We start from the raw sequence: 15,620 nt of genomic DNA, 5'->3' as shown, positions 1-15,620 counted from the left end.
TAATATATGTTTTAATTCCGATATAGTGTCCTTTACTCATTCTTACTACAGTCTTTGGTTGACAATCTAATTTGTGGGATATAAGGATCGCTACACTAGCTTTTCTTTCAATATCCATTAGCATGATTTAAATGCTTCTCAACCTCCTCCTCTCAGTTTCAATCTGGAGTTTGTCTCCAAACTCAAACTCCAAACTCATATTATTTCTGGGCATTGATTTTGTATCCTGCCATGCTACCAAATTGCTGTATGAGTTCTAGCAATCTTGGGGTGGAGGCTTTTGGGTTTTCTATGTAGAGTATCATGTCATTGGCGAAGAGGGAGAGTTTGACTTCTTCTTTACCAATTTGAATGCCTTTAATGTCTTTTTGTTGTCTGATTGCTGAGGCTAGGACTTCCAGTACTATGTTCAATAGCAGTGGTGAGAGTGGACGTCCCTGTCTCGTTCCTGATCTTAGGGGAAAGGCTCCCAGTGCTTCCCCATTGAGAATGATATTTGCTGTGGGCTTTTTGTAGATGGCTTTTAAGATGTCGAGGAATGTTCCCTCTATCCCTACACTCTGAAGAGTTTTGATCAGGAATGCATGCTGTATTTTGTCAAATGCTTTCTCTGCATCTAATGAGAGGATCATATGGTTCTTGGTTTTAGTCTTGCTGATATGATGAATCACATTGATTGTTTTACGAGTGTTGAACCAGCCTTGTGTCCCGGGGATAAATCGCTCTTGGTCATGGTGAATAATTTTCCTAATGTACTGTTGGATCCTATTGGCTAGTATCTTGTTGAGAATTTTTGCATCCATGTTCTCTCCTTCTATTTTGAATGACATCCTATCTGGATAAATATTCTTGGCTATATGTTCTTCTCATTCAGTATGCTGTATATCTCATGCCTGTCCTTTCTGGCCTGCCAGGTGTTGTGGAGAGGTCTATTGCTAGCCTTTTGTGTTTACCCTTGTAGGTTATCAATATCTTATCTTGAGCTTCTTTCAGGATTTTCTCTGTCTCTGAAATTTGCCAGCTTCGCTATTCCATGTTGGGGTGCTGACCTTTTCTTAAAATTGATTTTGTCAAGGGGAGTTTAGTACATAGGGCAGGTCTGTTAGCAAAGAACTATCTCAGCAGTTGCTTATCTCACAATCCTGGACTTGGATGTCTATTTCTTTTCCCAGATTAGAGAAGTTCTCAGCTATAATTTGCTCCTCATACCTTCTGTTCCCCTCTTTTTTCTCGAGGGTCCCAGTTATTTTCATATTGTTTTATCACTTATCTTTTGAATTCACCCTTTCTGATCCAGTAGTTGCTCTTTTCTCAGCTTCTTTATTATTCATTGTTTTGTCTTCTATATCACTAATTCTCACTTCTGCCTCATTTTTTCCTAGCAGTTAGAATCTCCATTTTTTATTACATCTCTTTAATAGCCGTTTTGATTTTGACTTGATTAAATTGTAGTTTTATTTTTCTCCAGAAAAGGATTGTCTAATGTCTTCTCTGCCCTTTTCAAGCCTAGCTAGTATCTTAATAATTGTTATTCTGAACTCCAGTTCCGACATCTTACTTACATCCATATTGACTTAGGTCCCTGACAGTCAGTACTGCCTCTTGTTCTCTTTTTTGAGGTGAGTTTCTCCACCTGGTCATTTTGTCTGGAGCAGAATAGATGAACAGAAACAGAATTCTAAAATGACAACAATGACCTCATGTAATTAAACACTATAAACAAATTAGAAAGAGACCCAAAATCTAAGGGAAGTTTTTTAAAAAAAGAATATAATCAGACAAGTGAACAGAACAGAGCAATACACCGAATCCTGTGTATATTTTGGTGTCTTAGAAAACACATCCCAAAATAGTAAAGAAAGAAAAACTTCTAAAAATGAAATTAAATACAATGAAAGGATAGAATATAAGAGTTAAAAAAAAGATGTAAGAGTGTTGAAGTAAAGAAATTGAAAAGGAAAGAGAAAAAAATTAAAATTGAAAGAGTGAAGAATTATGGGGAAAAGGAACATGAATTCTACATGCTATATTCCTATCGTGCTGGGTTTTGCAGTTCTCAATGATTGGTAAACTTGGTCTTGATTGGATGTTCTTGCTGATAATCTTGGGAGGGCTCTGTTAGTTCTGAGTAGATTTGGACCACCCTTGCTAGGGGGCCAGGCTAAGTAAGCAGTTCTGAATTGGTGTAGGTGGCTTTTGTTTCTTGTGGGCTTTCCACGCAGCTTTAGAGGATGAGAGTGAAAATGGAGGCCTCCCCATCTCCAGCCTCCACTCCTCAGAGCACCCTCAGGGAAAATCAGTCAGTCACTCCTGTCTCCCTGATCTCTGTCCACACTCCTTACTCACCCACCCTGTGACCGAGCTCTTCTATCTCAGGCACGTGATCCCATTTCAAGTCTCCAAACACTGCAGACTTTAATGGTGTGCACCAGCAGGTCTCCTCTTGGGGGACAATGGTTGTCGCCCTGGGGTGCTGGTGCTTGCTGGCCCCCAGTTTTCAAAGTGGTTGCTGGACCAGGTCCTCGTTCACTGTTCATGGCAACAATGAACTGAGCCCACTCATAGGTTTTCTGACTGCAGGCAGCTTCCCTGTTCCAGTGAATTCCACCTGGGGATTCTGCCACACTCAGGCACCTCTGTTCTTCCTGTGACCCCAGGGATCCTGAGACCACAGTGTCCCATCTAAGACACTGTCCCCATTCGCCACCTGAGCACGTTTCAGGCAACAATGTCTCCCCACAGCAGGGTTCTTGGAATTTTGCACTCCCCTGTATATCCCTTTCAAGCAGCTGGCTTCTTGAAGCTCCTCCGCTGCCCCCAGTTTATCTTTTATTTTTTTTTTTCCAGTTTATCTTTTAATATATCGCCTCAGATTCACTTTTTTTCACCTCTTACCTTGTAGAAAGTGGTCACTTCACTATTTTTGCAGCAATGCTTTTCTTAGATCTCCTTCTGAGTTCACAGGTGTTAAGAATGATGTAATAGCTATCTAGCAGAATTCCTGGGAGCAGAAGAAACTAAGGTCCTCTATTCCCCCACCGTCTTGGACTGTCTCCGCCCTTTAGTACATAGGGCAGGTCTGTTAACAAAGAACTATCTCAGCAGTTGCTTATCTCACAATTTCTTAATTTTCCTTCACTATTAAAGGATTCAGGTTTTTCTGCCTATAGAGCTTTTGGTGACAGTTTTTTCACCCAGCATTTTAATCATGTTACTCTGTCGCCTTTTGACTTCAAATAGCTTTTAATGACTTTATTATTAGTGAAGATCTTTTGCACAGGATGAGTTGCTTTTCTCTCACTGCTTTTAAGATCATTTAAGCAGTTGAAGAGGAGATGATAGCACACTGTCTAATTTCACAACTTTTTTCAGTAAGCATCACTTTGGTTTTAGTAGGTTTCTCATTGTATTCCAGAATTCTGAAAATCTGATGCTGACAAGCTCTGGTAGCTTAATCATTTCTTTAATGCACAGAGATGAAATAAACCCTTTTGAGCCCAATTGCTTTCTTCTTTTTCAGATATTTTCTTCTATTTATTCCTGTGACTCTAATATACTCCTTACTTGATTTATTGTTTTGGCACCATAGACTTTCATTACTAATATGTTTCAAAATAGTTCTCCACTCAAATAATCAGTTTACCTTTATTTCTCTTGGCTTCATTTCTAGAGCACCTTATCTTTATCTAGTGGTATCTTTTCCTTTTGATGTTTTCTGCATATTTTCTATCCTGCACATTTGCTATTCTCAGTCTTGTAACTGAAGTTAAATTTATGTTGTTTTACTTGCTATTTTTAATAATTATCATCATAATGTAAGGTAATTGTATTTTTCAGAAATTTGGTAACAGCATAGTTACTAATCCTGTGAAAGATAAAACAATGGTGCAAGAGCTTCTGGATTTTAAAGATAAGATCGATTTTATTATTGCAACTTCTTTTCTGAAGAATGAGAAGTTTATTGTTGCTATGAAAGACGCTTTTGAAACATTTATAAATAAAAGATCTAACAAGCCCGCCCAGCTTCTAGGTATGGTTTTCAATTTTATGAAATACGTATTTTATTCTTTATTGCATTTCATTTAAATATGTGACGGGAGTTCAGTTTGACCTCCTAATTCATCATAATTATAAGATTGACTATCAGTGATTATAATAAACTATTTTTCTCAAGTTTAGTTTTCACAAGGCATTGTTCATTTGTTTAATTAATAGTAACCTAGCACTTTAGAAACTTCTGTTCCTTTAGCTTGTTTTAAATTCAGCATTTTTTAATCAGTAGATAAAACAAAAAATTATAGATAGGCCTACTTCTTTTTCTCGTTCTTATTTATTTCTTATAAAATAAATGAAAGCTTTTCTTACATGAAACCTAATGATTTTATATTTTAAGGTAATTTTTTTATTGACATGCTTTCTGAAAGTTGAAACAAAATGTCATATTGATATTCTCTTGTTCTTTGAAATGAATAAATCACTTAATCTTTAAGATTTGGGGATTGATATAATCTGTTTTATATAACACGTTATTTTTTGCGATTTTTAAAAATAGATTGGGGACATGGGACTATATCGTATGAAGAAATGGCTATAACATTTGGACATTGAGGTTATTGAAATATAAAAGCACTTAGAAAAATATTTTTTTCTCGTATTTTCCTTCCATTTCTCTATCCATCAGCTCAATTATTGGTTTTCTGTTTTATGAAAATGCGCCTTGCTCTGGAGGAAAATATTTATTTGAAAGGAAATTTTTTTTTTGTTTGTAGTATATATTTGAAAATGTAGCATTACTTAGAAAGTTATTTTTTACATTTTAGCAAAGTATGTGGATTCAAAACTTCGTGCAGGTAACAAAGAAGCTACAGATGAAGAACTTGAAGAATTACTAGATAAAGTAATAATTTTATTTAGGTTCATTAATGGTGAGTAGACTGGTTTAAAATGTGTATTTAAAAGTTTGGAACAGGGCGCCTGGGTGGCTCAGTCAGTTAAGTGTCTGCCTTCAGCTCAAGTCATGATCCTAGGATCCTGGGATGGAGCCCTGCATTGGACTCCTTGCTGGAATGGGAAGCCTGGTTCTCCCTCTGCCTCTGCCTGTTGCTCCCCCTGCTTGTGTTTTCTGGCTGTATCTCTCATGCCTACTCTCTCTCTCAAATAAATAAATTCTTTTAAAAATAGTGTTTAAAACAATAATAGCTCTTGTAGAAGAAATTAAAGAATTATGTGCAAATCCCAACATAAATTGCAATTGAATAGTTTTTATGGTTCTAAAACTGATAAGTTAAAACAGTTTACAATTTAGTAATGGTAAGTATGTTCACATTGTTGGACAGCCATCACAATTACCTGGCTTTTAACTTTTTAATCATAAACTAACTCCCTGCAAATTAAGCAGTCATTCATCATTACTTTCTTGCTTTCAGTTTCTGGCAACCAATAATTTGACTGTTCATGATGTGGATGTATGTATTTTCAGATATTTTATATAAATATAATCACATTACATGTGACCGTTTAGTTTCACTTGCTGTTAATATTTACATGATTTTCAAATATTATTGGCTATAGTATGTCCTTTCATTGGTATCTGGTATTATCATTTGCATTTTCCAAGTCTAACGTTCAGGTGCTTTTCCTTAAAACAGGAAAAGATGTTTTCGAAGCCTTCTACAAAAAAGATTTAGCCAGACGTCTCTTACTTGGTAAGAGTGCTTCAGTTGATGCAGAAAAATCAATGCTCTCCAAACTGAAACAAGGTGTGTATCTTGACGTGTATATTGTTTATTTTAGTCTTTTTTTTTTATTCTGTGTTTCATGAATCTGCATGGAGAACAATGATTTCCTTTCAGTGTTGGTTGTGATCTCTCTTTCGTTCATGATTTTACTTACTTAGGTCCTTTCTCTTTTCTTTTGATAAGTTTAGCTAGAAGTTTATCAATTTCATTTCTTGTTTTAAGGAACCAGCTCTGACTTTGTTGTCCTTTCTACCTTTTCTCTTGTTCCTGTATCATTTATTTCTGCTCTAATATTTACTATTTCCCTTCTGCTGGATTTAAGCTTTACTTTCTGTTCTTTTTCTAAATCCTTTAGGTGCAAGGTGGGATTGTGCATTTGAGAGTTTTCTTCTTTCTTAAGACAGGCCTGTATTGCTATCTGCTTCCCTCTTAGGACTGCCTTTGCTGCATTGCAGATGTTTTGGACTTTCATATTCTTATTTTCTTTTGTTTCTATGTATTTTTCAATTTTTTCTTTAATATCGAGTTAACCCATTCATTATTTAGGAGGATGTTCATTACCCTCCTTGTATTTGTCATCTTTCCAATTTTTTTCTTCTGGTTAGTTGACTCCAAGTTTCATAGCATTGTGGCTGAAAATATATGGTATGATTTCAAACTTTTGTACTTGAACGGGGGCAATTTGTGATCCAGTATGTGATCTATTCTTGAAAATATTCCATGTGCACCTGAGAAGAATGTGTATTCTCTTGCTTTAGGAATGCTCTGAATATGTCTGTTGAATACATCTAGTCCAATGTGTAATTCAAAGCTTTCAGACCTAGTTGATCTCCTGCTTTGATGATCTGTCCATTGTGAGTGGGATATAAAGTCCGTCACTGTATTATTATTATTGTATTATTATCAGTCATTAAGTTTACGTTTGTGATGATCCGATTTCTTTATGTGGTTGTTCCCATGTTGAACACAAAAATATTTGCAATTGTTAGATCCTTTTCATGGATAATTAAGATGTACTACCATTCTTCATCTGTCAGTTTTTTTTAAAATCCAGTTTGCCTGACGGAAAAGATGACTACTTCAGCTTCCTTTGGAAAACCATTAGCATAATAAATAAATTTATTTATTTATTTATTTATTAATAAATAAATTCCTTCCTTTTAATCTGCAGGTGTCTTTGGATCTAAAATGACTCTCTTGTAGGCGCCATATAGATGGGTCTTATTTTTCTTTTTTAATCCATTGTGACATCTTATGTCTTTTGATTGAAATATTTAGCCTACTTAGATTCTGAATGATTATTGATAGATACGAATTTAGTGCCCTTTTGTTACCTATTTGGTGTTTCTAATGATATTCTTTCTTGTTTTGTTTTTTTTTTTTTCTCCACTCAGGGATTCCCCTGTGATTTTTCTTGCAGGGCTGGTTTAGTGGTTATGAACTCCTTTCGTTTTTTTTTGTTTGTTTGTTTGTTTCTGGGAAACTCTTTATCTCTACTTTTATTCTGAATGACAGTGTTGTGGGAAAACTTGCGTATTTTCCACCTTTAGTATGTTGTGTGTATTTGCCACTTTCTTCTGGTCTGTAATATTTCTGTGGAGAGATCTACCGCAAACCTGATTTTTCCAGTGTCTTGCTTTCTAGGTTAGGGGTTTCTTTTCCCTTTTGCTTCTGGATTATCTCTGTATTTTGCAAAGTTTACTATAAAAAGTGTTGATGTTGTACATCGTTTGTTGAATTTGATGGGATTTTCTGTGCTTCCTGGATTTGGATGTCTGTTTCATTACCCAGGTTAGGGCAGTTCTCAGCTGTACATTGATGAAATTAATATAGTTTTTAAAGATTTTATTTATTTAATCATGAGAGGGAGAGAGGGAGAGGAGAAGAGGGGGTGAAGAGGAAAGGGGGAGAAGCAGGCTCCATGAGCCCGATGTGGGACTTGATCCCGGGTCTCCAGGATCACACCCTGGGCTGAAGGCGGCACCAAACTGCTGAGCCACTGAGGTTGCCCGATGAAATTAATATACTGCCCCTTTTCCACTCTTTTTCTTCTGGGACTCCTGTATGAATTGGATCTTGGTGGTATCATTTTAAGGTTAAACCTTTTTTTTTTCATTTTTTTATCTCTCTAGTAAGGGACACTCTAATGTCTTCCATGCTTTTCTCAAGCCCAGCTAGTACCCTTATGATTGTTTTAAATTCTTGCTCAGGCATGTTACTCACACATGTTTTTTTTAATAAATTAATTTTTTATTGGTGTTCAATTTACCAACATACAGAATAACACCCAGTGCTCATCCCGCAAGTGCCCCCCTCAGTGCCTGTCACCCATTCACCCCCACGCCCGCCCTCCTCCCCTTCCACCAGCGGTAGTTCGTTCCCCAGAGTTAGGAGTCTTTATGTTCTGTCTCCCTTTTTGATATTTCCTACACATTTCTTCTCCCTTTCCTTATATTCCTTTTCACTATTATTTATATTCACCAAATGAATGAGAACATGCAGTGTTTGTCCTTCTCCGATTGACTTACTTCACTCAGCATAATACCCTCCAGTTCCATCCACATTGAAACAAATGGTGGGTATTTGTTGTTTTTAATGGCTGAGTAATATTCCATTCTATACATAACCACATCTTCTTTATCCATTCATCTTTCGATGGACAACGAGGCTCCTTCCACAGTTTGGCTATTGTGGACATTGCTGCTATAAACATCGGGGAGCAGGTGTCTCGGCGTTTCATTGCATCTGAATCTTTGGGGTAAATCCCCAACAGTGCAATTGCTGGGTCCTAGGGCCATTCTATTTTTAACTCTTTGAGGAACCTCCACACAGTTTTCCAGAGTGGCTGCACCAGTTCATATTTCCACCAACAGTGTAAGAGGATTCCCTTTTCTCCGCATCCTCTCCAACACCTGTGGTTCCCTACCTTGTTAATTTTCCCCATTCTCACTGGTATGAGGTGGTATCTCATTGTGGTTTTGATTTATATTTCCCTGATGGCAAGTGATGCAGAGCATTTTGTATTTGTATTCTATTTGATTTGTATTTCCCTGATGGCAAGTGATGCAGTGCATTGTCTATGTCTTCCTCTGTACTCACACATGTTTTGATTAGATCCCTGACTGTGGAGTCTTACTGTTCTTTCCTTTGGTGTGAAATCCTCCCTCTTGCCATTTTGTCTAGGTCACTCTGTGTGTGTGTGTGTGTGTGTGTGTGTGTGTAAGTCTGTTACATTATTAGTACTGAAAGTAATAGTGATATATTAACTTAATAGCAGTAATAATTCATTAATAATTAATAGTACTATGTTAAGAAGAGTCTTATACTGTCTTAGACTTCGTGCTTTAGGAAATGTTTCATAATGTGCACCATGCTGTTGTGTATTGGCTCCCCCTACCTTCGGGTCAGTCCTTTGCAGAACTTCTCTTCACCTACAGTGGGGAGTGTTTGGACCTTGTCCCTTGTGTGGCATTTTTTTGTCTGGTTGTTAAAAGAAGCTAGATCTTATTTCCAATAGAGTTGAAGCCTTGGAGCAGTCTGTGATCAGTAGTCTTGGTCCTTGTAAGGGTTTTTTTTCTCATCTTCTGTTTGAGGGTCTTGCCTTGTTGGATCTCATGCAGACAATCTGAGGAAAAATGAAACTGCAGAGCACAGGGTGGTGGGGCTTGTAAGTGGATCCATCCTCCACTGGGGTGCTGTGTTGCTCAAGAGAGTAGATCACTATTGATGGGTAAGGGAAATGGTGTCACCCCACTCTCTCATCCCTGGAGCAGATGTTACCTGCCACTCCTCATAAAGCAAACATTCTTCCCTCTTGTGTCCCAGATTTCCATCAGATTCTTGCCTTCACTCTGTGCCATACTATATACCTGTCAGGCAGAATTTTCTTCTTGTGTTTTATCTCAAGTGTGGGCCTGAGTTTTATAACTCCAAATTTATGGATCTGGCACAGTGTGGACCTCCATTTACTCTTAGGACAGGGCACTGGCTCAAAGTTTATGGTACATAAAAACGCCATTACCAGAGAATTACAGACTAGAATATCGTCCCTAATGATGCAGAAATTCTCACAAGATAGTAACTAATCAGATGAAATGGTTACGTTAAAAGTATTACTTACCATGACCAAGTGGGATTTATTCGTGGGCTACCAGCATGGTTCAGCATCTGCAAATCAATCAATATGATACAGCACATTAATAAAAGAAAGGACAAGAACCTTATGATCCTCTCAACTGATGCAGAATAAACATTTGGTAAAACAACATCCTTTCTTGATAAAAGCCTTCAACAATGTAGGGATAGAGGGAACATACCTAAACATCATAAAGGCCATATATGAAAGACCCACAAGTAATATCATCCTTAGTGGGGAAAACAGACCTTTTGTGCTAAGGAAAAGGACAGACACATCACAGGGATGCCCACTCTCTGCAGTGTTGTTTAACATAGTAAGGGAAGTTCTTACCCTCAACAATCAGACAACAACACATATCAGGGGAATTGAATGGAGAACCCAGAAAAGGCCCCTCAACTCCATGGTCAACTAATATTTGACAAAGCTGGAAAGAATATCCACTGGAAAGAGGACAGTCTCTTCAATAAATGGTGCTGGGAAAATTGGACAGCCATGTGCAGAAGAATGAAACTAGACCACTCTCTTACACCATACACAAAGATCAACCCAAAATGGATGAAAGATCTAAATGTGAGACAAGATTCCATCAGAATCCTAGAGGAGAACACAGGCAAAACCCTTTTTGAACTTGACCACAGCAACTTCTTGCAAGATACATCCATGAAGGCAAGAGAAACAAAAGCAAAAATGAATTATTGAGACTTCATCAAGATAAAAAGCTTCTGCACAGCCAAAGAAACAACGCACAAAACTAAAGGACAACCTACAGAAAGGGAGAAGATATTTGCAAATAACGTATCAGATAAAGGGCTAGTATTTAAGATCTAAACTTAAATGGCGAAGAAAACAAACAATCCAGTCATGAAAAGAGCAGAAGACATGAACATTTATTTCTTCATAGAAAACCTACACATGGCCAACAAGCACATGAGAAAATGCTCCACATCACCTGCCATCAGGGAAATACAAATCAAAACCACAATGAGATACCACCTCACACCAGTGAGAATGGCGAAAATTAACAAGACAGGAAACCACAAGTGTTGGAGAGGATGTGGAGAAAGGGGATCTCTCCTGCACTGCTGGTGGAAATGTGAACTGGTACAGTCACTCTGGAAAACTGTGTGGAGGTTCCTCAAAGAGTTAAAGACAGACCTGCCCTATGACCCAACAATTGCACTGCTGGGGATTTACTCCAGATGCAGTGAAAAACCTGCACCCCAATGTTTATAGCAGCAATGTCCACAATAGCCAAACTGTGGAAGGAGCCTCGTTGTCAATCAAAAGATGAATGGATAAGGAAGATGTGGTCTATGTATACAATGGAATATTCCCCAGCCATTAGAAACAACAAATACCCATTTGCTTCAAAACGTGGGTGGAACTGGATGGTATTTTGCTGAGTGAATAAGCCAGTCGGAGAAGGACAAACATTGTATGGTCTCATTCATACAGGGAATATAGAAAATAGTGAAAGAGATTAAAGGGGAAAGGAGAGAAAATGAATAGGAAATATCAGTGAGGGTGACAGAACACGAGAGACTCCTCTAACTCTGGGAAAGGACAAGGGGTAGTGGAAGGGGAAGTGGGGAAGGACATGGGGTGACTGGGTGATAGGCACTGATGGGGGCACTTGATGGGATGCGCACTGGGTGTTATACTAGATGTTGGAAAATCAAACTCCAATAAAAAATATATTTAAAAACCCAATCAGACAGCAAAGGGAAATAAAAGGCAAGCACTCACATTGGCAAAGAAGTCAGACTTTCACTGTTTTCAGATAACATGATGCTATATAGAAAACCCAAAAGACTTCACCAAAAACATTGCTAGAATTGAGAAAGGAATTCAGCACAGGTGCTGGATACAAACTCAACTACAGAAGTCTGCACAACAACAATAAAATGAATTCAAGGAGTTGATCCCATTTCCAGTTGCATCAGAAACCATGTGCTCTGCCTAGGAATATACCTAGCCAAAGAGGGTCAAGATCAGGATTCTGAAAAGTATAAAACACTAATGAAAGCAATTGAGAAAGACATGAAAAAATGGAAGCACATTCCTTCCTCGTGGATTGGAAGAACAGATATTGTTAACATGTGTCTAAGTGACTGGCTGTAGCCATGTACACATGGAAGGCAAACTCTATTAGAACCTCACCAGCATTTTTCACAGACCCAGAACAAACACTCCTAAAATTTGTATGGAACCAGAAAGTACCCTGTGAATTGCCAAAGGAACATTGAAAAAGGAAAAACAAAGCAGGAGACATCACAATCCCAGACTTCAAACTGTGTGTTAAAGTTGTGATCATCAAGACAGTATGCTACTGGCATAAAAACAGACACATAGATCATAAAATAGAGTACTTAGAAATGGACCTCAAATCTGTGCTTAAGTAATCTTCAAAAAAGCAGGAGAGAAAATCCAATGGGGAAAAAGACTTCTGTTCAACAAATGATGTTGGGGAAATTGGACAGTCACACGTATAAGAAGGAAGCTGGACCCCTTTTTATATAATACACAAATAGAAATTCAAAAAGGGTGGAAAGACCTAAATGTGAGACCGGCATCCATCAGCATTGTAGAAGAAAACACGATCAGCAACCGCTTTGACCTCCCCCACAGCAACTTCCTGCTAGAACGGTCTCCAGAGGCAAGAGAAACAAAAGCAAAAATGTACTATTGGCACTTCATCAGGATAAAAAGCTTTTGGACAGGAAAAGAAATGATCAACAAAACTAAAAGGCAACTTACAGAATGGAGAAGATATCTAGAAATAACAGAATAAGGGTAGTATCCAGAGTTTATAAATAACTCCTCAAAATCAATACCCCCAAAATACAAAATCCAGTTAGGAAATGGGCAGAAGATGTGAACAGACATGAAGACATGTCTCCAGAGAAGACATCCAGATAGCTAACAGACAAATGAGAAAATGCTCCACATCACATGCCATCAAGGAAATACGAATCAAAACCGCAATGAGATCCCACCTCACACCAGTCAGAATGGTTAAAATAAACAAGTCAACAAACAATGGATGTTGGTGAGGATGCAGAGAAAGGAGAATCTGTTGGTGGGAATGCAAAGTGGTGCACCATTGTGGAAGACATTATAGAGGTTTCTCAAAACGTTACAAATAGAAGTATTCAGCAATTGCACTATTAGGTATTTATTCCAAAGGATACAAGAAATAGTGATTTGTGAAGGCATATGTACCCCAGTGTCCACAATAGCCAAACAGTGGAAAGAGCTAAGCTGCCCATGAACAGATGGATTAAGAAGATGTGAAATATGCAATGGAACATGCTGTGGTCTTCTAAACCTTCAGCTTTTTTGCTCCCCTGCCTGTAAAATCTGTCGATAATCATCTGCTCTAATTTTCCCCTGGTTTTGTGGAAGTGTTTCTCTGGGGCAATCTGTATCCCCTGTTTTTTTCTGTTTCTTTCTCTATCCTCTCTCTGAGAGCAAAGCTCTCTGCTGTAGCTCCTGTGATTCTTTTCTCTTTGGAATCTCATCTCTGTATGTCCTAATTTTTCATAGTATGGCCTTCCCCCCCCACCCCCGCCAGTTGTGCAGTTTGTTTTCTCAGCATTCAGATTGCGTTTGGAATGATTTGCTACTTATCTAGCTGAGTTCAAAGGATAAGGCAATCTTAGGGTCCCCCTATTGCTCTGCTATTTTACTTCTTCCCTCAGTTGGTATTTTTTAAAGAACCAACTCATTGATCTTTTCTGTTACCTTGTTAATCAATATTCAATTTATTTCATCTCTGATCTTATTTCCTCCCTCTTACTATCTTTTTTCTTCTATTTCTCTTCCTGTTGGGTTGAAGGTTTATGTTTTGCTTGCTTCTTTTTTGGATATATTTATTTTTATTTTACTTCTTTATTCACGAGACACACACAGAGAGAGAGAGAGAGAGAGAGAGAATCAGAGTCATAGGCAGAGGGAGAAGCAGGATCCATGCAGGGAGCACGATGCAGGACTCGATCCTGGGACTCCAGGATCATGCCCTGAGCCGAAGGCAGATGCTCAATGCATTGCTGCTATAAACATTGGGGTGCAGGTTTCTTGGTTTTTCACTGCATCTCTATCTTTGGGGTAAATCCCCAGTAGTGCAATTGCTGGGTGCATCTAGGTGAGCCACCTAGGCATCCCTGTTTTGCTTACTTCTTAAGCTAGGCCTGTATTGCTGCAATCTTCCTACTTAGAAGAGGATTCACAGCATTCCAGGCCCTCCTGTTTCGTTTCTTCAATCCCACATTTGGTGAAGTTACGTGTCATTTGTTTTTCTCTGACATGTTTTGACTAGCCCTATATTCTCTATCATTGCAACAGGTAAGATTTCATTATTTTTGATGACTAACAGTCCATTTAATATATATATCTCACATCATCTTTATCCATTAGTCAAGGTGAACTTATGCTGTTTCCACATTGCTGTAAGTCGGGTATTTAAGTCCCTTACTACTATTGTATTATTATTAATGAGTACCTTTATGGTAATCATTTATTGTATTATATATTAACATGTTTTTATGTATTAACATGCCACATTGAAGACATAAATGATTACAATCTTTAGATCTTTTTGTTGGATAGACCTCTTTATTTTGGTATAGTGCCCTTCCTCATCTGTTAATACAGTCTTTGGTTTAAAGTCTAGTTTGGGGGAACCGTTAGTGGCTCAGGGAATTAAACATCTGCCTTTGGCTAAGGTGGTGATTTCCAGGTCCTAGAAGTCGCACATGTGCTCCCTGCTCTGTGGAGAGCTTCTCCTTCTGCTTTCCACTTCCCCTGCTTCTGCTTGCTCACACACTGTTGGTAAAAATCAATCAATCAATCTTTAAAACATACAAATAAAGTCTAGTTTGTCTAGGGGAAGTAAGGCTACTGCAGCTTTCTTTGGACTTTCATTTGCATGAAAAATATTTTTACCCCCGCCCCCAACATTCAATCTGCAGCTGTCTTTAGCTCTAAAACAAGTCTCTTATTGACAGTTTACAGTTGGATCTTGTTTTTTTTTAATCATTTTAACACTCTGTGTATTTTGATAGAAGCATTTAGTTTACTTACATTCAAATTCATTATTGATATAAAATGTATATTCTCATTGTATAGCTTGTTTTCTCCGTTCTGGAGATCTTTTTTCTGGTGTTTCCTTGTTTTATGTAACATTTTGTTTCTGCTTTGCCCTCCAAGAGGCAACTTTAATATTTCTTGCAGGGATGGCTTGTTTTATTTATTATTATTTTTGTATATTTTTATTGGAGTTCGATCTGCCAACATCTAATAAAATAACCAGTGTTCATCCCATCAAGTGCCCCCATCAGTGCCCACCACCCAGTCACCATCCCCCTGCCCACCTCCTCTTCCACCACCCCTTGTTCTTTCCCAGAGTTAGAGGAGTCTCTCATGTTCTGTCACCCTCACTGATACTTCCCACTTATTTTCTCTCCTTTCCCCTTTAATCTCTTTCAGTTTTTTTATGTTCCCAGTAAGAATGAGACCATACAATGTTTGTCCTTCTCAGATTATTAAGCACTCAGCGTAACACCCTCCATTTCCATCCACGTTGAAGCAAATGGTGGTTATTTGTTGTTTCTAATGGCTGAGGAATATTCCATTATATACATAGAGCACATCTTCTTTATCCATTCTTGTCCTCGACGGACACTGAGGCTCTTTCCACAGTTTGGCTATTGTGGACATTGCTGCTACAAACATTGGGGTGCAGG

General features: G+C 38.0%; 1 protein-coding gene across 6 annotated transcripts in view; it reads left to right on the top strand.

The window, feature by feature from the left end:
• The window catches only part of LOC140629711 (cullin-4B-like), a 108,358-nt gene that overhangs the window by 40,265 nt on the left and 52,473 nt on the right, over positions 1-15,620 (top strand). For 4 of the 6 annotated variants that reach the window (XM_072819283.1, XM_072819285.1, XM_072819282.1 and 1 more), the window contains 3 exons: positions 3,838-4,030; positions 4,821-4,925; positions 5,649-5,759. In XM_072819283.1, the coding sequence (XP_072675384.1) occupies positions 3,838-4,030; positions 4,821-4,925; positions 5,649-5,759 (409 nt within the window). The remainder of the gene's footprint in view (positions 1-3,837; positions 4,031-4,820; positions 4,926-5,648; positions 5,760-15,620) is intronic. The other 2 variants (XM_072819284.1, XM_072819287.1) reach the window with 2 other exon arrangements.

Source organism: Canis lupus (assembly GCF_048164855.1).
Source record: "Canis lupus baileyi chromosome Y unlocalized genomic scaffold, mCanLup2.hap1 SUPER_Y_unloc_5, whole genome shotgun sequence".
Taxonomy (NCBI): domain Eukaryota; kingdom Metazoa; phylum Chordata; class Mammalia; order Carnivora; family Canidae; genus Canis; species Canis lupus.
Note: the sequence above shows the minus strand (reverse complement) of the source record. Positions and strands in the feature narration are given on the sequence as shown.